The sequence below is a fragment of the Diachasma alloeum genome, unplaced genomic scaffold, assembly GCF_001412515.2.
Source record: "Diachasma alloeum isolate Michigan unplaced genomic scaffold, Dall2.0 Dall_scaffold_00354, whole genome shotgun sequence".
NCBI classification, from domain to species: domain Eukaryota; kingdom Metazoa; phylum Arthropoda; class Insecta; order Hymenoptera; family Braconidae; genus Diachasma; species Diachasma alloeum.
The window spans coordinates 360,228-382,634 of record NW_021680493.1 but is presented as its reverse complement, the minus strand read 5'-3'; the positions used below and the strand labels follow the sequence as shown (position 1 = coordinate 382,634).

Below are 22,407 nucleotides of genomic sequence, written 5' to 3'. Positions count from 1 at the left end.
AGGGTCAGACTCATGGGGCAAGAAGGTTATATGAGGATTATGTGGGGATGAGGTTTATAAAGAAATCCTCGTGAGGGTCAGGAAGGTTATATAAGCCATGGGGAGATCATATGAGGATGAGGTTCGTAAAAAAATAGTTATGAGGGTCGGCGAGCATTCAACGGCTGTGAGGGTTTTGAGGATGAGGCTCATAAGGGCAGAAAGGTTATATGAGGGTTTGTGGCGGTTATATGGAGATGAGATTCAGGAAGAAATCCTCATGAGGGTCAAAAGGCACATAACAGTCACAGATATCATCAGGTTCATGAGGTCCAAGGAGTTCTCCTCGAGGGGGAGCTGAGCCCCCTCCCCCAACATAAGGGCCAAAAAGCTGATAAACTTCATGAGGATATTCTCAAGGTCAGGTTCATGAGCGTCGAAAAGGTTATGTGGAGGTCATGTTAGTCACTTTTGTATGATGAGGCTCCTTAGAAAAATGGTCATGAGGGTTAGGAGCACATAAGGGTCATGAACATCATCATGGCCCTCACACGTTCAAGTTCAAAGGATTTTTCCCCAAAAGAAGGGGGGAGGACCCCAACAAATAAAATCAACAATCCACTATAACGATCAATGAAACGTAATTCTCGAAGCGAAGTAGCACTCGACCTCAACTCCAATGAAAAAAAAGGGTCCACAGTTCAATTGGTAAACCAATAAAACGGCTCGTTTCGTTAATGTGAAAATCATTGAGAGAAACGATATTCTGTGATCGGTGTTCGGGCAAGGTGAATGCACCAGTGGTATTTTCCAGTGAATTCACCCCATTAAACATTTTTGCTATCTTGGCTGGGAGATCTATGGGAAGATGGAGAGTGAAACAGTATTGGTGGGATACAAGGCGTCTGATAGAGAGAAACACTGTGGAATTGCCATCTGAAGTGGTTGAAGGGAGAGAGTGAGAGAGAGATGGAGAGATTCCGGGGGCTAGCCCGTCGACACCTGTTGCGCAGCTCCAACCGCTCTAGCTTCTCTATCGGTTTACTCTTACCTATATCCTTCAACTCTCATCTTCCGTTATATTTCTCGGGCTTTTTCATACACTTCAATTTCTTCGTTGAGTGTGTACGACGTCGACTCAACCCAGTCGACCCATCTACTAAAAAATTATAGATTCTGGGGTGAATATGGGAAAATCTCACCTGTTAGCATAGATTTCGGACGGAAAATCATCTATTGAATTGAAGGAGAGTTTTGGTTGATTTATCTCGTTATTTTGTAGAATTATAAATTGAGTAAGACACGGAGAGGTGATAAGGGTCAGAATTCCATATATCTAACATCTATAAGGGTTATGGGTCAAGACTCTGATGCGTTCAGGAAGCCTTAAGAGTCAGGAGGGTCGAATAGTAGATGACGGTTATAACAAATTAAATCAATAATAGATTTAAATCAATAATAGATGAGGGCCGGGATGCCCGTAAGGGCCATAAGGCTTCTCAAGGTCCATGAAGATTATAACAGTTATGTGAAGGTCATGTAGAGATGAGGTTTATAAAGAATCTTTATGAGGGTTGAAGGCTTTGTAAATGTCATGAGGGTTAGGATACACATAAGGGTCATGGATCATCAGGTTCATGAAGTCCAAGAAATTCTGTCAAGGGGGGCGAAGTCCCCTCCAACGTTCTATAGAAACCCCTCAAAACTTTTAACAAATAGAATCAACAATTATCATTGATAAGGGCCGGGAAGCTCGTAAAGGTCGTGAGGGTTCTCAACGTCAGGCTCATGAAATTCAGAAAAGTTATGTGAAGATTATGCAGAAATGAGATCCATAAATAAATCTTCATGAAGGTCGGGGAGCTTGTAAGGGTCATGAGGGTCAGGTTCATAAGGTTCAAGAGGGTTATATAGGGAAAACTTATAAACCCTCAGAAAATTGTATAAAAAATTGATTATTCTATACAACTGCTACCGCTTTGTTCGTAAAGTGTCATTATCCCTGTCTTATCTCGAATATCAGGGCACACTAACGACAGTTATCTCCGCGCTTAATCTCCTTTGAAGCTCCCACCTCCTAGTTTTTAATCTTAAAGTTGAAAGGAACAGCTGAGTAGTCTCCATAACTGGTCGTAACAACTCGGTGGGCAAGCAGCATTACTCCACTTGATGATAATCCATGATATCATCACGGTATTATTCGTGAAGATGATGGACTTGTTAGATAACCTCAAACATTAATTGAACATGTCTGTTTCATTGCCTTGTCGATCCTCACAGCGGATATCTTGTTCGGGTGAATATTTTAGGCTGCGGTGTATTATCGTATACCACACATTGCCGGCAATCTCATCTGGATAATTCAGGTACTTAACCGATCCCTCTCGGCGTTAATCATGGAGGATCATTCCAGGATGGGAGCGTCGGGGATGATTAATTTTTAATTAGTGAAGGTTGTGGGAATGAGTGAGTAAAAAATATAATTCTGAGTGTAGGGAGCCTGGTGGAATGGTGAGACTCATTAATATGGGCGTTGCATATTTTATTTGAATTTTCATATTTGATGCAATTGGATTCTTTAAGCTCTAACTTGAGCAACAACTTGAGTTGCAACTCGAGTGATAAATAGAGTCTAAGGTTGAGTTACGGCTTGAGCAATGACTTGAGCCCTGGTGTGAGCTCAAAGAGTTGAATTGTGAGCCCGAGAAAACTCAAACAAATCTGACCCAACCTTCGTTCGTTATTACAAAAATAAATTGAGTACTAATTAGCCGCATGCCATCAAGAAATTCAATATTTCTACCACACATTGCCGGCAATCTCATTTGGATAATATTCATGTATTTCCCCGTTCCCTGTTGGTGTTAATCATGGAGGATCATTTCAAAATGGGAGCGGCAGGGATGATGAATTTTTAATTAGTGAACGTTGAGAGAATTAATGAGCACAAAATATGATTCTGAGGGTAGGGGTCTAGTCTAATGATGAGCCCCATTGATGTGGGAGTTACATATTTTATTTGAATGGTTATATTTGATGTAATTAGATTCCTTGAGCTCCAACTTGAGCAACAACTTGAGTTGCAGTTCAATCGATAAATTGAGCCTGAGGCTGGGTTATGACTTGAGCAATAATTTGAGCCCTACCATCACCTATAACATCATCCACAACACAAACCTAAACTTGAGCCCTGGGTCGAGCTTGAATCCATTGAATTGTGAGCTCAAGAAAACTCAAAGAAACCTTACCCAACCCTCGGTCCTGATTACAAAAATAAATTGAGTACTAGTTAGCCGCACGCCATCAACAAACTCAATATTTCTCACAAAAACAGAATACTGAGCTCAAGACAACTCAAAGAAACTCCCGCAAAACTTGCCGCTCGTCCTTCCATTTCCATTCAAAACTTATTTACATTTTTCCCACGGTACCCATACCCTGGATGTTTCGTTGTATCCTTCGCAGTTGCTACGGAAGTAGCTGGAGCCTCCGCGTTAGGTAGAGACTCGAGAGTACGAAAAGTCTAGACAAGGTGGAAAAGGCAAGGCAGTGTCGCCCTGAGGATTCCCTCGGCTCGGCTAGGAAAGAGGAAAAGGAAACTGAGCAGGAAGAGGAGTCACGGCTTGGCTATAAATATGCTGCGCCACCTGCACCTAACGTCCACCACTGAACCAGACTGAAAGCGAAGGGCCCCTCGTCCCTTCCCTCCGCTCGCTCTTTCCATCCTGTAGGTATTCCAGTGCCAAGCCGGTGAGAATGGAACGCTGTTGTCGTGCTTGGACGTACATACAACGTACACCCGATTACATACTCCATCTCCCTCTCCCTCTCTCTATATCCCACTTTCTTCACATGGTAGATTGAACTCAAGTACACACGGGCTACACGATCGCGATGTAATCGGTGTAAATGCTACATGCGCGGTAATAAGATAAGCGGTGGGCACTCGAGAAATGTTCGAAGCTGGTTGTTTAAATGCTTTTTGGTGATCAGAACCTTTCATTGCTGCATTATGAACTGGGGGGGGGGGCTGTGCCCCCTGCACATGTCGGATTCATCACTCGAAAGAATCAGAAGAATCATAGGGGGTTCACATTTTGAACTTAGTTGGGTTTTATGGAGATCATCTAGCATCAAGTCCTCGGTTGACGACCTGAACAGGGGGCGAAGCCCCCCTCAGTGAATATTATAATCCCCTTCAATTAAAACCAATTCACTCTAGTCTGAAATTCATCCAGCCTCTTTGACACACCTCATCCGCTAAAAGGTTTATTAACTCGGATGACACTGTGCCTTTACTTAAACACGTCACCTCACTTTCACATCCCTAAGTGCGTTCCACTGCGATGGGAAAAGGTTAAAAGCGCGCTCTTCGTGTGCAGCACGATGCTCTATCGCTAAACTGGTCGCCACCCTGAAAGCTCAGAGGGCACGATATCAGGGAGAAGAGAAATCACGTGAAATAGGGCAACATCACATTACCACATCTCCTCATTGCGATTCTCTCTGCCCGTATGAGAAGAAAATCCATGTTATGAGTTTTATTTTCTCTTTACGACTTTACAAGGCAATAAATATGACATAAACAAGCTAATCTGGCAGTTGAATCTGACGAAAATAGTACTTACAGGGAGTTTACGGGTCAACTTATCTCCATTGCCAGTCGGAGCAATGGAGACAAATATAGTTGATACTTGTGAATCGAAGACAAAGAAAGGATGGGAGTGACTCCCCCCTTCCACACTGGCATGTATATATTTTTTCCCCGTCGGACCAACACGGCTTCAGACCACTTTAGTTCTCAATCCTCAGCCCTTCTCACTCTACAAACTTGTCTGCCACTCTCTGACGTGGGGGAACTATACTCTCACGATGTATTTCCGTCTCGGCGCTCACACGGGCGGCGTTCTGTCCTCCTTTTTCTTCACTTTAATTTTTTTTTCCAACCCGTCTTCTTTGTCGTCTCTATTCTCTCCAATGGCTTGATGCTGTATTCTCAAAACAGCTTGAGCAGAATATCAGACAATTGCTTCATCTTATCCAATAGATGACTTCTTTATTTTCAGAGGGATACATGATACGATCAATTCCCAAAAGTTATCTCATAATTTCATTTCGAAGAGCTATTTATTCTCTGGATGAACCAGTTCCTTTCAACATCCAATTTTGGAAGTATTGATCTGGCGATGGCCGGGAGAGCTTCAGTGGTTTCAGGAGTGTCTTCTGGAGGAGTTGATTCTTCTGATGCAGAGGACTCTCAACCGCGGGACAGTTCATTAATATTCGTCATCCATCGCCGGGTGATACTAACCTAGAGCATGGCTCGTAAATATCTATCTCTTGTCGCGGTTGGCTTACAGGAAGTGTATTTTCGTTCCAGTTGCACTGAGTCGTCAGCGTTTCTCTTCCTCCTCCGACAGCAGACCTCTCTCTCCCAGTGTTTTTTCGAAAACTGCCAGTCATTATATCATTATTCAGCTTTTCTTATTCTACTAGAGTTGTTTGCGTGCCAGATTTACTGAGCCGGGCGCCTTCATAGTATTCACTGACTGTCACGCACTATTCCGGATTGGACCGAGAGTTGTGGACAGCACGTGGGCTTGTGATTTTGGACTGTTGATAGTGGTTGTGTAGATTTTCGGGTTGTTCATGTGGTGATGAGTGATTTGATGGTGATAATAGTGATCTGCGGATGGAATTACTGATCAATCAAGTCAGTGAGGCTGTAATGGATTATCAGGGGACAGGTCGTATTAGTGGTGCATCGCGTCCTCTTTGTTATCGTTATTAAAGGAGATCGACCATTCAACGTAAGCTGATTCCATTGGTTATTTCAATAGTGAGTATTATCGCTAGTCGAAGGATCGATACCGCAGATTTTTTCAATTCTTCGTGGACATTGCAGTTGACCTGCAACGAATGTATTTTCGTTCCAATCACACAGAGTCGTCAGCGATTCTCTTCCTCCTCCGACAGCAGACCTCTCTCTCCCAGTGTTTTTTCTAGAACTGCCAGTGATCATATCATTATTCACGTTTTCTTATTCTGCTAAAGTGGTTTGGGTGCCAGAATCACTGAGCCGGGCGCCTTCATACGGTTCACTGGCTGGCACGCATTAGTCCGGGTTGGACCGAGACTAGTAGACAGCACGTGGTTTTGTGATTTTGGACTGTCGATAGTGGTTGTGCAGATCTTCAGGTTGTTCACGTGGTGATGAGTGATTTGATGGTGATGGTAGTGATCTGCAGATGGAATTACTGATCAATCAAGTCAGTGAGACTGTAATTGATTATCAGGGGACAGGTCGTCTTCTAGTGGTTCATCGCTTTCCCTTTGTTATCGTTATTAAAGGAGATCGACCATTAAATATTATACCACTCAATATTGAGTATTATTTTTGGTCGCAGGATCGATAAACAGATTTCCTGAATTTTCCGAATGTCAGGCGTCCTGATCTCTGCCCTCAATGTGAGATCGTCTTGAAGCACTCAAAATTTCATATTAAAGCTAAAAACAGACGTCAAATGCAAGATTCTCATGATTTATGAACGAAATGCTGGAATAAACTCTCTTATTTCGGTTCGATATAGGGCATTATCATTTATGAAACGAATGCATTTTCTTGTACCTGTTTAAATAAATTGCTCTACAATTCTGGGTCACCCGGAACTGCATCAGATGTTCCTTCTCTTTTCAAATAATAATTAATTTTGAACTCACTCGAAGAAATATCGTCGTTAGGAATACGGCTTTGACCGGGAGCTAAGATGCTCGTTATCTCCGCTGACAGCACTTACCACGGTGTTTATTGCTACTTCAGTGGAAACGACGCACTGGTCCCATGATGACCAGACATCCGAGCATCAATAGACATTTATAAAGTTCGTTGAGCACACGACTCAAGCGTAAAGCACTATTTTTTTTATTTCTGTTTCACTAATAATGGGGTTTTTTCCGTTTTGTTGCAGACTGGACATCATTACAAATCGCCGGAGGCATCCCCTCATACTGAATACAAATTGAGGTAAGATTTCGAAAGCATTTGCAGATGATTTTAAGCGTTGAATTCCATCATTCGAGTAGGAATTGAATTTTACAAAGAAAAAAATTTCTGCTTGCCACATACAGAGTTCTGGACTCTAGTGAAATTTCTCTGGGAATCAGAGAAAGAGTTCTAGTTCTCAGTCATTTTTACGGAAACCTAGTGCCGAGGGTAATTAAGGATATTCAAGTAATTTGGTTACTTTATTTTTTGTGATTTTTCGATTTTCTATTTTTGATTGCAAATGCACTGAAATGTTATGAAACGTGAATAAATGCTTTTAGGGTCATGTCTATATGTATGCATCCGACAACTTGGATTTTTGTTGATTAATTTTTGGAAAATTCAACATATATTCGGCGAAATTTGTAGATAAAAATCTGAAATTTTAGTTGATTGTAGCTATTATTGAGCTCAACTTTGGCGCGCTGTTTCAGCGGATTGGTCCATTATAAATAACGAACGTTTAAAAAAATGATAATTTTTTGTAACTAATGATCTTGAAAAAATGATGATTTTTTCAAATTTTCCGCACGCAATTTAACTGACAAATTTGATGATTGAAAATGGTTGAATCCATAGTGTGATCTGTACCAAACCGTGAAAGATACTTGGATATCCTTAAATCAATGCACTTTGATTCTGGAATCTTAGTACTTTGCGGCCTTAAAGTAACAACTTTAAAATAAGAATCTTGAATCTTAAAATAAAAATCTTGAGGCTCTTAAATTAACCCCCTGCCTCCTCAAGTTATCTCCATTAATTATGGTGTGACATCACAACTTAGACAACTCCCTGTCCGCGAGAAGCACCATTTGAGTGCTCCAATGGTTCTTATTTCAAAAACACAGGGTTTTTTATTTCAGTACCGTGGTATTGAAATAACCAAACCAAAGGCTTTTTTTTCTTCGTGTTACCACTTCAAAATAGTAATTATCATAGTCATGATGATGAGGATCATGATGAATATCAGAGAATCGTGATTACAAACAAAAGTTGGTAACAGTAACATTCGCCTCAACCGCCTAAATTTACAATAAGAATTTGTTGGGATTTGAGTGTTTGCCAGGTCGTCGCCGACAGTTTATGTCCGACCATTCCTGTATGTTTTGGTAAAATGAAACGCCGTAACCCAGCTATTCACTTTGGAATTTGCCAAGCGTGTCGCGCATTATACGTTACATCCAAAATCTATTTGAGTTTCCCGTTTGCGTTGGGTATTTAGACTTTATGGAAACTGTGTGTTTGATCGTCAAAGTAGCCTCAAGTTTCTCCATGGATTATTGATTATTCTGGTAAATTCAATTGACTATCAGTAACTCAGTCTTCTAATCGATTATGCTAACGGGATAATTTGATATTTTGTATATTTATTTATTTGTTATATATATTTATTGTCGTAATTTGAAACATGATTGGAACTTTATTTGAATTTTCAGAGAAAATAAAATAGTAATAATTACTATGTTACGGGAAATGTCGTATAACCCATAATGAAATTATTCTAAATAATTAAATAGCACCGAGGAATGAAACTGGAATAGATCAAAGTTGGACACAAAAATTATTAATTCAAGGACGAGAATTTTCTTATTAAAAGAAACGTCTAAAAGAGAAATTATATTTCTGAATGAAATAATGGATTTATTCAGAGAGCTCCAAATAGAGCTAATTGAAACCTAAATTAAATTTGCAGTTGCATTTTTATTCATATGAAATGAATAGTTTTATAAATGTAAACAAATGCTTTCTCTTTTCTTCTTTCGTGTACGTAGTAAGGATCACTACATAGGGCCAGTTGGAAACCCTTTTACTATATTACCATAGTAATCTCTCCCATAACCATGGTAATATTTACGATTCAATTCTCTCCGTGCGCACAAACGTTTTAAAAAGAAATACAAAAGTGTCTGAATCCAAAACACCAGTTTCCCACCCGCAAACAGGACTGAATTGATGAAATCTCGGATGTAATAAAACCTGTAAAATCTATCCACTCGTTAAACCCGAAATTAGCTGAATCCACTGGACTTCAGTTACGCGCATGAAGAATTTAATGGTAAACTGTTTCAACAGCACAGCAAAATAATTACTGGCAATTGGGTGGGGCCAATCGCTACCCCGATGCGCTTTGCTCTAGTTCCCGTGTTCTGCGGTAAATGGGACTACGTTTCAAACGAAGAAACGGCGAAACCGATTATCTCCGTCGACACCTGCGATTCCCAGGCACCAGTCGCCACGGGCTTTGCGTTATATCCAGGGCCGAGAGGGGGGGAGGGGGTTGATTGCACGGTGAAATTCACCTCTCGATCGAGTATTTTCATACCTCCATCGCATTTATCATAACTATTATTGCATGGATTTATCGTCCAACGATTTCGCTTCAATCAAACTTTGCGCTACGGAAGTAATACGCTATCGTTGTAATTGGGACTTTTGGTGGTACATTCATGGGTTCTTGGATTTCTGGGAAATGGGGGGATTAGGGGGGTTTCAGACCTTAGGAGGAGAGGAGTTGAAAAATTTATCATTCACTTATGCCAGTCGTCAGGCAAGTTTCCAGGCTTTTGTGACATTTGCCCGGTGGCTCGGGTCCAAATTACTCTGATTTAGTGCTATCATTAGGCAGTGACGTGGGTCATGCGTCAGGATAAATGAAGTTTGTAAATTGGGACATTAAAATATATGGAGTTATTGGCAAATTATTTGTTTATTGCCCATGCCATATACACGGATAGAAAGGATTAGTTAGTGTTAACGAATGGATTTGGTTGGAGTCAAGGTCTACTTGGTCTCGTAGACACCTTGAAAAAAAGTCAATTTGATATTTATGCGACAGATGAAGAATGCACATAATAAACACAACATCAGTTTATTCATGGACAGACCGACATGTTGAAGATTAATGTGAACCAGCGATTTTATGAATGTTCAAACATTCTTTATGAATGCATATTCCGGATGCATTTTATGGGAAAAACTGGAAATTACCGAGGATTCACCAGACGATGAAAATTCTCGCGTTCTGTTAATTAGTCACGACTTGTCTACTAATGTCTCAATTAGGGCGGGTTCCATATCCACCCGCTGGGTTACCCTCCGCCAACCACGTTGAATTAACTATGAACGATTATACAACCGCGCTTATGTCACTGAAACACGCGTTCATGGGTTTGCGTAGGTGCATGGAGCAAAAAGTTGGAGAAACATTACCGAACGAGTCAATATTCGATCGCTTTTTATCGCCTCTGAAAATTGCGAAACTTTCCCGGCAACACGGAAAATATATACCTGCCGTGATAAAAAGCTTAGTTATTGTTATTCCGTATTTATTGGCCCCTCTAATGCCAAAGAAACCCTGGGAGGCGCCAGAAATGTTGAAATAAAAAATTTTTTTTTTCACCCGGTGTCAAAGTGTCAGATCTTGGATTGTTCCCGGGGGAAAGTCGACTTTCGTCAAAATCGAAGTTTTTCGCCAAGTGAATGTTGATTCCGTATTTATTGGCCCCTCTAAATCCAATGAAACCCTCGGGGGCGCCAGAAATGTTGAAATGAAAATTTTTTTGTTAGTCGGGGCCACTATTACCGTGGCTATTCGCACTACCACACGCAGCATGTGGCACGGAACAAATGAAAAAAAGAATTTGTTTTATTTGCTCCGTTTTATTTCTTTCCGTGAATTCCCTTGCCTCAATTTTTATTTATTCTCAAGATGTTTATTGCGATAGAATCACGCCGCTGACGAATGAACCATGAATGAACAGAAAATAATTCTCATGATGGGTGTTACGTAAAAAAAGCGTTTCATACGAGAATAAATCGCCACTGTGGGACACGCCAGAATGAAAAGTTTTTCCGAGTCGAATGGAAATAAACGAGTTGTGAGGGATTTGTTTTCCAGTGTAGAATTTGTTGCGCAGAAGTTGAAAAAAAAATTTTGCTCGTCCACTACATCCCACAGTGTTGATATTTTCCCAGTGTGCGGGTATAAATTGTGTAATCCGATGACAACATCGATTACTGGAGCCCCGAAAATGTGGGGAATATCCGATATTCTTGTTTCGATGTAATGCAAAATAGTTTTTCGAGAGCTACCGATTTTTATTTTGCATAAAAATTTATGATGCGCATCTCGGGAGCTGTAGACGTGGGAATATACTTTCATTAAATACATTACTGTTCGTTTTTACCTCTCCAGATTTCAGCTATTTTTTCGCTCTCTTTTTATCCCAATTTCAAGTGTCGCACCCTTTTCATGTTCACACGCTGTGTGAACTCTCCAGCGGCAGTTGCGAACTCCCCCCGAAAATCCGTTTCAACTGGATTGAAAGAAAATACGACGGCGTTATTTCAGGCATTTGTCGGGCGTTAACTTGCGAAATTTTCCAGTCGAAGAATGAAAGTAAGTGCGGCGAGTTTTCACCACTTGCTATCTCTAATCCGGGATTTTCAGTCTTTATTTTTGGGGATGAGGGGTTATTTCGGTCTCATGATATTCGTAATTCTGGGGGAAATTTTTTAAAGGGGATAGCACGATCGCAGGATATTTTTTTCTTCGATGAAGTTGCCGGGATTATTCGCACTGGAAAAACTAATGTCTTGAATTATGACGCTTTTGTCTCCCTTTTTAAGGCGTTTGTGTTCTTGAATTTTAGTCACTTTTAGGGTCTTGAATCGGGAAATTAAAACATGTATTCTGGACATTCTAGGTGTCTCACTTGAGGATTTTTTGTTTCAAACTTGCCACAAGAGGATTTTTTTACTGACTTCGAGTCTTTTAAGGGGGCGACACAAAAAATGCGGAACGGGTGCCCTAACGGCCACCTTAGTGCCTAATGTTCTAAATTGTGCCGTGTTGGAGCCACTAGTTTTCACACTGCGGTTATTTCACATACTCCAGAACATCTCTTCCCAAATCCCATTCCCATTCCTCCCTTTTGTTTCCACCCACTACATAAATAACTTTTCCCCGAAAACTTTTTCCAATGTGAGAAGTCGCTCGGAGTCCTGTCCCGCGTGACCCATCACCATAAAATAAAATATGGATTATTCGGAATTATTAGCATTTGAAAAATGCCCCTCCCGGAAAAACTTGAAAATCGTAAGCTTTAAATTTTCCCCGTAACACGTCCAGAGTTTCGTGATTTAAAGTTGGTTGCATTGAATCGTATAATACACTGCAGTAGATATAAACGTGTGCGAGTGGTTATGATGAGCAGTGAGAATGAAAAATGGTTTTAATGAAAGTGTTGGAGCATTAACATATTCCTCTCCCCCATTTCACCTGTTTCACTTTATTGATTACGCTGGGTTTGATAAATACTCGAAATTACTTCCGCCTGAAATTTCCTCCCCAATATGCATTTCGTCAAAAGAAAAAGATTCAGCATCTCCTGCCACCCGTGAAGCGAAAGAGATATTCTTTCTAAAAAAAAAGTATGGGCAATATCTCGAGTCGAAAATGAGAACTCCAATATGTCAAACGACTGGAGAATATAAGACGGTTTTCGTAAGTAATCGCCCAGCGTTGAATTTTCATGAACAAAAGAGAATTCAATATCATTCTATGGAGCATGAATGAACAAATCATAATTGTCCAAATCATTTGGTTAGAGGAAAATGGAATAATTATATTTTCTCAATATTGGGTTTACTAAGCTTTTTAGAATTATGAGATTAGCTCACATTTTTGACATTCAGGAGAAGAGAATCTGAATGCAATGCAGTGAAAATGATGATCGATTTTTTCACTTTGAGCAAATAATATTAATATCCAAATACAAAACAGTAGTGAAGTCGTAAATGGAGATGAGTCGACTCATCTCCCAGTTGAGTTTTTGAGGAATATTTCCAAATCTAAGGGAGATAGCGAAATATTCGTAATTACATTTGTTGTAGTCCTCAATCGGCTCCACAAAAAAGGTGATAACAAAAATTTGTCTATCTCCCTTAGATTCCGAGATATTAATTAAAAACTGGTCAATAGTCAAAATTGACTTATCTGCTTTTACCACTTCGCTACTGAAAATTTCTGATATGAATAAAAAGAAGCTGTAACTCAATATTCCAAATTAAGTCTTAATTTTTAATTTGGTACTGAAAACACGAGACGAAAATATTCTAAGCACGGAGTTAAATTGGTGATGAACAACAGATTAATTAAATTATCGTGTGAACAAACTAAAAATTGATAGCAGTGTGGGTACACCCCTTTACCGGAGGATCAACAAACATTGAATTCCAGAAATTCACACTCTGAAGTGTGTTCCACAAGGCTTTGAATCGTTATTATGATTAAAATCTAATGAACATAAGAATGGAAAATCAGTGAGGAAAGAAATTAGATCATGAACAAATCATTTATTGAAATAGGAAAATTTACCGAACGTTCTAGAATGTTCGTTGTTATCTACTAAAAATGATTGGACTGGAAGGGTAAAATTTATTGTGCGTCAGGATAAAGTTTCTCTAACGTAAAATAAAATTTGACGATCATATATTAATTTTTACTAAATTTCGGGATATAAATGAGGAAACGATGACTGATGATACACTTTTGCAGAACGATAGAATAATTTTTATCAAAAATTTATCTCCGCGTAGTAAAGGAAAAAAATGGAGTCCCTCAAATAGAGTCTCCCAGAGGGAATCCCAGAAATTCCGTGCCGCAATCATCACTTTAACGTCAATTTAATTCTGTTTTATTTCGTTCGTGGCACTTTATCTCTACCCGCCGGCAATCTCCCCCGCCGTATTATCCTATCGGACATCGGTGAATTTCATTTCCTGAAGGCACTCGAGCACAAGATGTCGGAGGTCGCTCAACAAGATGGGAGTGAACTGCCGGCACCATGTGTCGCGTCATTACAATTCCAATGCAAATCAAATGAACCAATCATAAGTCCCAAACGTCTCGTCTTTCTCCCTTGCTTTTTTTCATTTTCATCTCTCTCACACTTTTTCGAAACTACTTTATTCTCCCTCACACAATTCACTTGCCCTTCTAGTATTGCTCGCCACCCTCTTGAGTTTTTTTTCATTTCTCATATATTCTTTGCTTGAGTTTCCCATTCATTTTTCTTTCTGTCTCAATTTTGGGGGAGAAATGTTGTTCCCCTGAGAGCGATATTAAGATAATTTCGTCTGAACAATTGCCACATTGAATGAAATTAATTGGAAATGCTTCACTATTTTCTCGTAAACTGAAAAGTTGAGGTCCAGATGTGACTACGAAGCACTGTATTCCCGGAATATAAACGATCATGTCTCAATTGCGTAGGAACAAATCCAGCGAGTGTGAGGAGACATCATTGTTCTTCCTCAGGCAATGATCGAAACGCTCCCTGTGATTCATCTGTTTTCCGAAGTCCCCGATGTTTCCCTCTTTTTTTTCTCGTAGAATGTACATTTACTCGGTGTCAAGGGAAGATTTATTAACGGAACAAAAAAAAATGGTATTGCAGGGAACATAATAGTAGTTATCTATTGAGCTGCAGTGATGCTCGCATTTATCAACATGAAATATTCAGCGATACAAATGTATCGGTTTCCACGGGAATTTTGTAATGGTGTTTTGTATTACAAGAGACTGCTACAAATGTCTTTGGCGGGTGGTTGCGCACTGAGTGAAAAAATTAGCTCTGCCGAAAAACTATATGTTCCACGTGAAAATATTTAATGCACTGATAGAAAGGATTAGTTATTGTTAACGAATGGATTTGGTTGGAGACGCGGGTCTATTCGGTCTCACCAAATGTTCATTCGTTAATAGTTAACAAACTATTACCGAATATTCATGCGGTCATATTCAACTCTACCATTCGTTAACAGTTAACGAATCTCGTTCGGAGTAAATGCATCAGTTTATCAGTGTGGAGTGGAACAGATTTGCTTGAGGGAAATTAACCCACTCCTTGATTGAATCAACGCGAAATAATGGAGAAGTCGAACGAAATCATTGGAATCAAACCGTAATCGCGGCAACCTTCTGGAAATCAGGGGGAAATACACTTCAAGATTGTGAGAAATAGTTCAAGTTTTTCCGTGAACCGAGTGGGGCTTCGAGTTACTAGAAAGTTCGGGGAATCCCACGAAACAGTTTGGAAGCCAAACCGCTGTTGGTTAACCTCACAATTCTTCTCAACAATCTGAGAATGACTCTTAGTGTGATATGCGCATCGACGTATCTCAACGCAATTTTGAGTTAATACAGATTGAATTCAGTAGCGAAGTGGTGAAAGGAGATAAGTCAATTTTGACTATTGACCAGTTTTCAATCAATATCTTGGAATCTAAGGAAGATAACAAAATTTTCGTCATAACCTTTTTTGTGAAGCCGATTGAGGGCTACAACAAATGTCATTACGAAAATTTCTCTATCTCCCGTAGATTCGGAAATATTTCTCAAAACGTCAACTGGGAGATACACTTCACTACTGAATTCATTATCGTTATTTATTTTTCTCTCTTAATTGTCTTCTAGGGGTGGCTTCCCTGTGATAGGTGAGATTCATCTCGTAGAATTTTTTTTCTAGTTTTATTATGTATTTCAAATTTAATTAATTTAATTGTTAATTCACTTTTTCTATTATTCAAGTCAAATGATAATAATTTGGAAAATTCTCTATTTGTTTCTAATTGTTCGATTATTTAAAGAATAATCTTAATGAATTAAGATATTTATAGCGTGGTCAGGGGAAGTCGAAGAAAGTCAAGAAATTGATGATTGACGATTGAACAAGTGATTCCCCCCGTCGCACCTCCTACATGCCCGCACCCCGCCATAAATACCTTAATGTGAGAATGCAATGATTCTTCTCACGAAATTGATTCGCTTAGATCATAACTAACGTTTCGAACTCATGACTAAAAGCTCATTGAAGTGATAATCATGCTTCAACTCGTACAATTCCCCAAAATTCACCTCAAAATCGCCTGATTTACGAGAGTCATGATTTCTGACACTTAAATTCTATCTTCCCCAGCATACATCTCATCACTAATCTGTACGTACCCCTCATATTCATAACTCGGTGGTGGTACACCGTAGCATGTATCCGTGTCCCGTCTTGCTTTATCATTCCTCAAGCATTAGATAACTCGAGAGAGCCTCGAAAATGTACAAAGCGTGTGTGTCGCCCCTTGCACTAGTTCCTCCTAAGCTCCCTTTGTTCACCCTTTTCCCAGTTACCGTATACTCGGTGCAGTGTAATGGACGATGTCTATAACACAGCTGGCATAGGTGCACCCCGGGTCCCCAGATAACCCCCGAGCTCGTTTCTCTGTCCGAATTAGGAGAAACGTATCACCATTTTCAGTCACTGGAGAATGTAATTATCTCGGGGTGAATGTTATATTGAATTCCATCATTTATTCAGGGGCATGGTTTACGCTCTGTGAGAATTGTAAAGGAAATTTAATTTTTGAATGGGATGTCAATACTGCGATACATAATTAGCTGATTGTCGGCTGGGAGATACATCTGGAGAGATCAATGCTGATTTGGAGTGGCTGGTGGCAATAATTGGGCATTACATCACTCGACTGTAATCGAAAATCAATATCATTGGAAATTTTTAGTTTTAAGAACATTCAAGTGGGGCAGCACTAGGGCAACACGGACCGCTGACAGAAAATTGACTATTTTTTAATTTTTTGACAATTTTTGCTTCCGAATGGAAACAAAAACGAAAATTCAACATCATTTCAGTAGCGAAGTGGTAAAACGGTACAAGTCAATTTTGGCTGTTGACCAGTTTTCAATGAATATCTCGGAATCTAACGGAGATAGCAAAATTTTTGTTATAACCTTTTTTGTGGAGCCGATTGAGAGTTACAACAAATGTAATGACGAAAATTTCGCTATCTCTCTTAGATTCGGAAATATTCCTCAAAAACTCAGCTGGGAGATGAGTCGACTTAAACCGTTTTACCACTTCGCTACTGATTTGTGGTTTGAGGTGATTAGCAAATCTGGTCAAATTGCGGTTCAACGACACTTCTTGTCTATAAAACCCCTGTGACGGTCGTGATCCTGAAATTCACTTTTAATTCAACACGTTCAGTATTCCTGACTCAAAGGAAAGCTCGAATTTTCGACTACAAAAGTAGAAAAGCCTTTCACTGGAGAAAAAAGAGCCAAAGTACTTGGATATCCTTAACACCTCAAAAAATCACTATATTCTTTCTAAAATAACCAGGTGAAAGTGATCCCTCCAACAACTTTTCCTCCAAAACCTACTAAATACAGTCCCCATAACAACGCAAAAGAAAAAAAATACCGAAAACCGTGTGAAAAAGTGTTAGAAAGTGAATCTCGATGGTGAAAAGTTGGAGTTTGCAGAAAGCTGAGTACTAGTTGGTTGGACATGAGACGTGTTGCAGCACGTTAAGAAGAAAAGTGAAGGAGATAACGAAAAAAAAATAAGAATAAAAGAGGAGATGAAAATCCGGATGCGATAGGAGGAAAAGAGAATAGTTGCAGGTATGTCTCAGTGTCTCCCTTGTTTCGTTGAACAGTATACGTGGCACGTGGTGCCACGTACACCGACTGGTGCTTCTCGAGTCCTCTAGCAACAAATAAATATAAAAACACGAGAGTTGCCATTCTCCGAGCGATATTCTACTGGGGCTATTAACATTTTTACGAGATCACGTAACTCTCACCGGGTCGAGACATTGCGATTTGTTGAGGAAGAGGACAACGGGATGGATTAGCAGTGACTAAAATGTCGATTGTTTGGAATTGTTGGGAGTGACATTTTGAATCAACAATTCGGGGGGACTTAACCTGTGTTGACACTGCAAATTTAGTTCGGGGGATTTTTTAAGACATTTCTCGAAGGATTACTCATCTCTCGCGATATGCATGGGTAAAAGTTTCGGAGTCTCGGGAGAACAAGGGGGCACAAGTCGGTATCGCATTTCTTATTCCCGGCGGAGTGGATCTGGACCCGGTTGACGCACCAAAACCGGCGACGAGATAAAGTTTTCCGGGTGGTGGCTTGATAGAAATGGGATGCTTGCTCGGGACGTGTCTCTTCACACCCAGATTTCACTTATGTCAACGTCGAAGGGAAAACATGTTATTTCAACTGCAAATATGGAACGAAAATGAGGAAATATCAAAATACCAGCGGTAATTCGCTGATTCTGTACACTGTTAGCAATTTTTTGAACATTAAATAACAGTTGCACTTGAATTCTCAATGTTAGATTATTACTGGTATTTCAATGACATCTAGAATTTTCCATCAGTTGAAAATGAAGAAAGGTGGGAAAGTCTGGGGTTTCCTGCTGCTAACAAATTTGGAATTGTAGTCGACATCTCAAATTTCATGATTTCATTTCGTAGATTTCATTTCATTTCATGATTTCACGATTCTTCTTCCGTAGAATAACGAATTACGTTATTCCGTAAAAATTAACTACCCGTCTGACGACTCATCGCTGTGGGGACGAGTCATTCCGTAATTTTTCCCCAACGATTGAGAAATTTTACGTTCCACACGGAGAGAAATATTCAATAAAAATTACGTAACTTTTCCGTATTTCCGGAGCGAAATGTGGTTGTAGGAAATTTTACGGAACTGTCCCGGAATTTTTACAGAGCGTTCCGTAATTTTTATCTGAATCTCCTGTGGAAAATTACGATACCGTCACTTAAACTTTCTGAGTCGATTCCGTAATCGTTGAGCGAATTGTGAGTTCTGTAATATTTACTGAACATTTCCCTCAGTGCGGAACGAAGAAAGAACTCATCAGCTTCATAAAAATTGTTGAACGTTCAAGAATTTTTGATTTTGGTGGCACAATAAGTCGGGAAATTTCCGCAAGATTTCACTTCTTCGGGAAAAATTACGTAACAATTTCGTACTTTGTTCGGTGATGAACCTGAGAATTCACTGAACGTTTCAGATTTCTTGTCTTTCATATTCCGATAAAATTCGCCAAAAAATGATTTCCCATTCCGGATTACGTGAATTGTCCGTAATTTTGACTGAATATTTCTCTCCGTCTATTGCTAAAACATTGTTAATTCCATTGAATTTCCACAGAAAATTGAAATTCGAAAATGACAAGCCCGCTGTCCCTGAAATTTCATTGATTTCCACCGCTATACCTGAAACTCTAAAGAGGAAAAATCCGTACAATGTAATACGTTCAAAGACGTTGTAATAGGACGTCCAAAGCCGCGCAGCTCATCTCCGAAGAATTTTATCTATTCGAAACTGCCCATCGAACGTGAAAGGGTTGCTCGCTAATGTATTTCACAAGATTCAAAAGGAAAGGTCCCGCTTTGTGCCAGCGCGTTTGGAAAATGAGGCGAAAGCTGCGTGGCGTGAGAGGGAGAGAGAGGTTATAGATAAAGCACGCCAGGAGCACTGGAAAAGGACACTCAGAGGATAAAGGGATTCTTTAAACTTCGTATAAGCTGTCCGTACCAGCCACAACCGGAAGCCACTTGACCCCGGGCAATCTCTCAGAACGCACTTTTATTTCATAAATCCTCGAACCTCTGAGGAAATTCAACTGCACGCACTGGCGTTGGGAGAGAAAAAATGCCGAATTAATGAATTTTTTTTTCGAGTGTTGATTGAGTTAATTAATCCGGTGGGAAGGGTCTCATAGAAATGTAACTATTAACAATGGGGTAATGAGACGGGGGGGAAAAAAAGTCGACGAAGGTCAGTCACAAAAACTGCAGCCGCATCACGAACTCACAGTAGTGCACGTATTACTGAGATTTGTGAGTTACTCAGTGAAACTTGGGGATGGTGAAAAAAATGTTATAAAAAAATTCCGGTATACGACGAACAAAAAGCCGCTTCTAAATCGCCCCGGGATGGCCTCGACCGGCCATTGTGACAATTTTCATTGTATATGCGAGAGGAGTTTTTAATGAATCGGTATGGAAAAAAACTTGGCTGTATCTGCTTCATTCGATGCTCGAATTTCTGCGGACTCTTTCATATCTGCCAACTTTTCGCCGACATTCCGTAAATAGGGGCTTTATAGGGGAGGAAAATTATGGAGTCCATGGACGGAAGCGGATTCTCCGGTTTTCCAGTTGTTTAGAGACTTCTTTGGATTTGTTCATAACGATTTTTTTATTCAATCTTTTTGTTGATCATTATTAAGAAGCAAAATGCATCGAACTTTGGGGGAGGGGGGATGAAGCTCGAGCTTTCCTCCTGTTTTCAGTAAACCGCTTTCATCCAGCTTCACTACGATATTTAGGAAAACTTCGGGTACACGGGATATTAGTTCGGGGCTGCCAACATGAGAAGAAAAAAAATCTAAATAGGGAGGATGGTTCGTGGAGATTGAGACGTCGTATCAGCTACGAGTTTTCGCAGAGCATAAAGGAGAAAAAAGGGGGTATTGATAGCCCTCTCATCCCACTCCATGAATTCTTTGATGGCTTCCCAAGAATATTCCCTGGGTATCGCGATGCACCACACCTTCGGTCATCGCCTCGTTGCTCACGTTTATCGGGGCTCGGCGGGGGATTTCGCAGGAAGTGGTCCATATAATCTGAGCTTTGAAACAACTCTGTTAAAAAAGGATACATATTTTTTATAGTGGACATCAGATCAAGCGGGAAGACGTCACTGAGAATTCCAATTTGAATCGACGCAACTGTAGGTTGAATTCAATTCAACTCCACACTGATAAAAAAGTTGGAGAAAAATTAGCGAACAAATCGAGTAATCGTGGAGCGAACTCGGTTTTCAGTACTTTTTCACTCTATATCGAGGAAAAAGTGCGAGATGAACAGTGATTTTTTCTCCGTTGGCCCGGGAAAATTTACTGAACGTGAAAATTCAGTAGCGAAGTGGTAAAATGGTTTAAGTCGAGTTATCTCCCAATTGAGTTTTTGAAGAATATTTCCGAATCCAAGGGAGATAGCGAAATTTTCGTAATTACGTTTGTAGTAGCTTTCAATCGGCTCTACAGATAAGGTTATGACAAAAATTTTGGTATCTCCCTTAGATTCCGAGATATTCATTGAAAACTGGTCAATAGTCAAAATAAACTTGTACCGTTTTACCACTTCGCTACTGAATTGTACTGAAACTGTAAAATTTACCCTGCGTTCCGTCAAAAATTATCCCAGTGAATTTTAATGTCAGATAAAACCGAGATTTCACATTAGAAAACACGAAAAACTTGAGACCGAGATCATCCCTCCAAAGTTTTGTCTCGCGGCATCACTATCTACGGTGTGTTCTGGACGGAGTTGCATCGTAATTATGATTAAAATCTTATTCAATGAGGATGGGAATTAGAACATGAGCAAATTATTTATTGTAACATGAAAATTAATCAGCTGGTAAAGTGGGACATATGATTCTCATCAGTCGTAATGCTTTGAGCAATGAGAAAGACTTGAAAAAAGGAACATCGAATCTGACGGAAAAAGGGCATGAAGAAAGTTCAACTGTTGATTTACGTCTCATCACATTTCAACGAATGCTCATCCAATCGCACCAGAAGCCATCGAATATTGTGACACTTCATTATATTCCGCTCGAAGACGTCCATCAAAATCCAACAGACGAGATGCTGCTCCCACCACCGGAGCAGCTCCACGACTTGCATCAGTGCTAATAGAATAAACGCAACTAACGATAACAACAGGAATACGTCGTCTAAGCGCGTGTTTGTTGCGCCAGAAGACGGGACAAACTACAAAGACAACAGGGATGATAGCGCCTGTGACAAACAAAGTTTGAATTTCACTCTAACCTTGCACAAAACTTGGTTTCTCGCTTCCGAAACAGAGTTGACTTCACTCCTTCGATGCCATAAACCCTCCGTCATGATTCCCTCAACACTGGATTCTTCACTCCGGTGATTTGCCTTCTATTATCTTCATCCTCGGAGGTATCCCAGACAACTAGTACGTGCCGTGCGTTGCACTAACCTAACTTATTACTTTGCACAACTTGGGGGGAGGGCATAAAGCTGAAACCACTTGCTCCATGCATTATACACTGAGGGAAATAGCAAGAGCGCATGACATCGGCGATGTCGATAGCCGTTTACGAATTATGAGAGACAGATAAGGAAATCGAGTTATAGGGGTGGTAATTCATCATTAATTAATAGTTTCGTATGGAGTTCAGGGAAGGCGGGAGTTATTTACGGGGCGAGGGAGCTTGAAGCTCCCTGCACCTGAATCTGAGTCAGATCCACTTCACCTAGATTTCCACAACTGCATGCTCCCAGCTTGCACCTCACTTCAGCTCCTCAACTTCAGATTTTCGGATCCACAATCGGCTACATAAATACAGAGATTTATTTTTCATTCATCTCCGGACCCTCACTTTTACCGCACATCCCCATCAATTTACCTTTCCTTGGCGAGGCTTCCACTCTGA

General features: G+C 40.1%; 1 protein-coding gene across 3 annotated transcripts in view; it reads left to right on the top strand.

Annotated features, from left to right (window-relative positions):
* LOC107041118 (zeta-sarcoglycan) overlaps window positions 1–22,407 on the top strand; it is a 121,980-nt gene that overhangs the window by 69,915 nt on the left and 29,658 nt on the right. Inside the window, exons 1-2 of one of the 3 annotated variants that reach the window (XM_015261519.1) lie at window positions 5,543–5,818; window positions 6,948–7,003. Coding sequence is in view for 1 of the 3 variants with exons in the window: in XM_015261517.1 (XP_015117003.1) it covers window positions 6,948–7,003 (56 nt within the window). In the remaining 2 variants the exon portion in view is untranslated. Of the gene's footprint in view, window positions 1–5,542; window positions 5,819–6,094; window positions 6,861–6,947; window positions 7,004–22,407 lie in introns of those variants that run through there. The other 2 variants (XM_015261518.1, XM_015261517.1) reach the window with 2 other exon arrangements.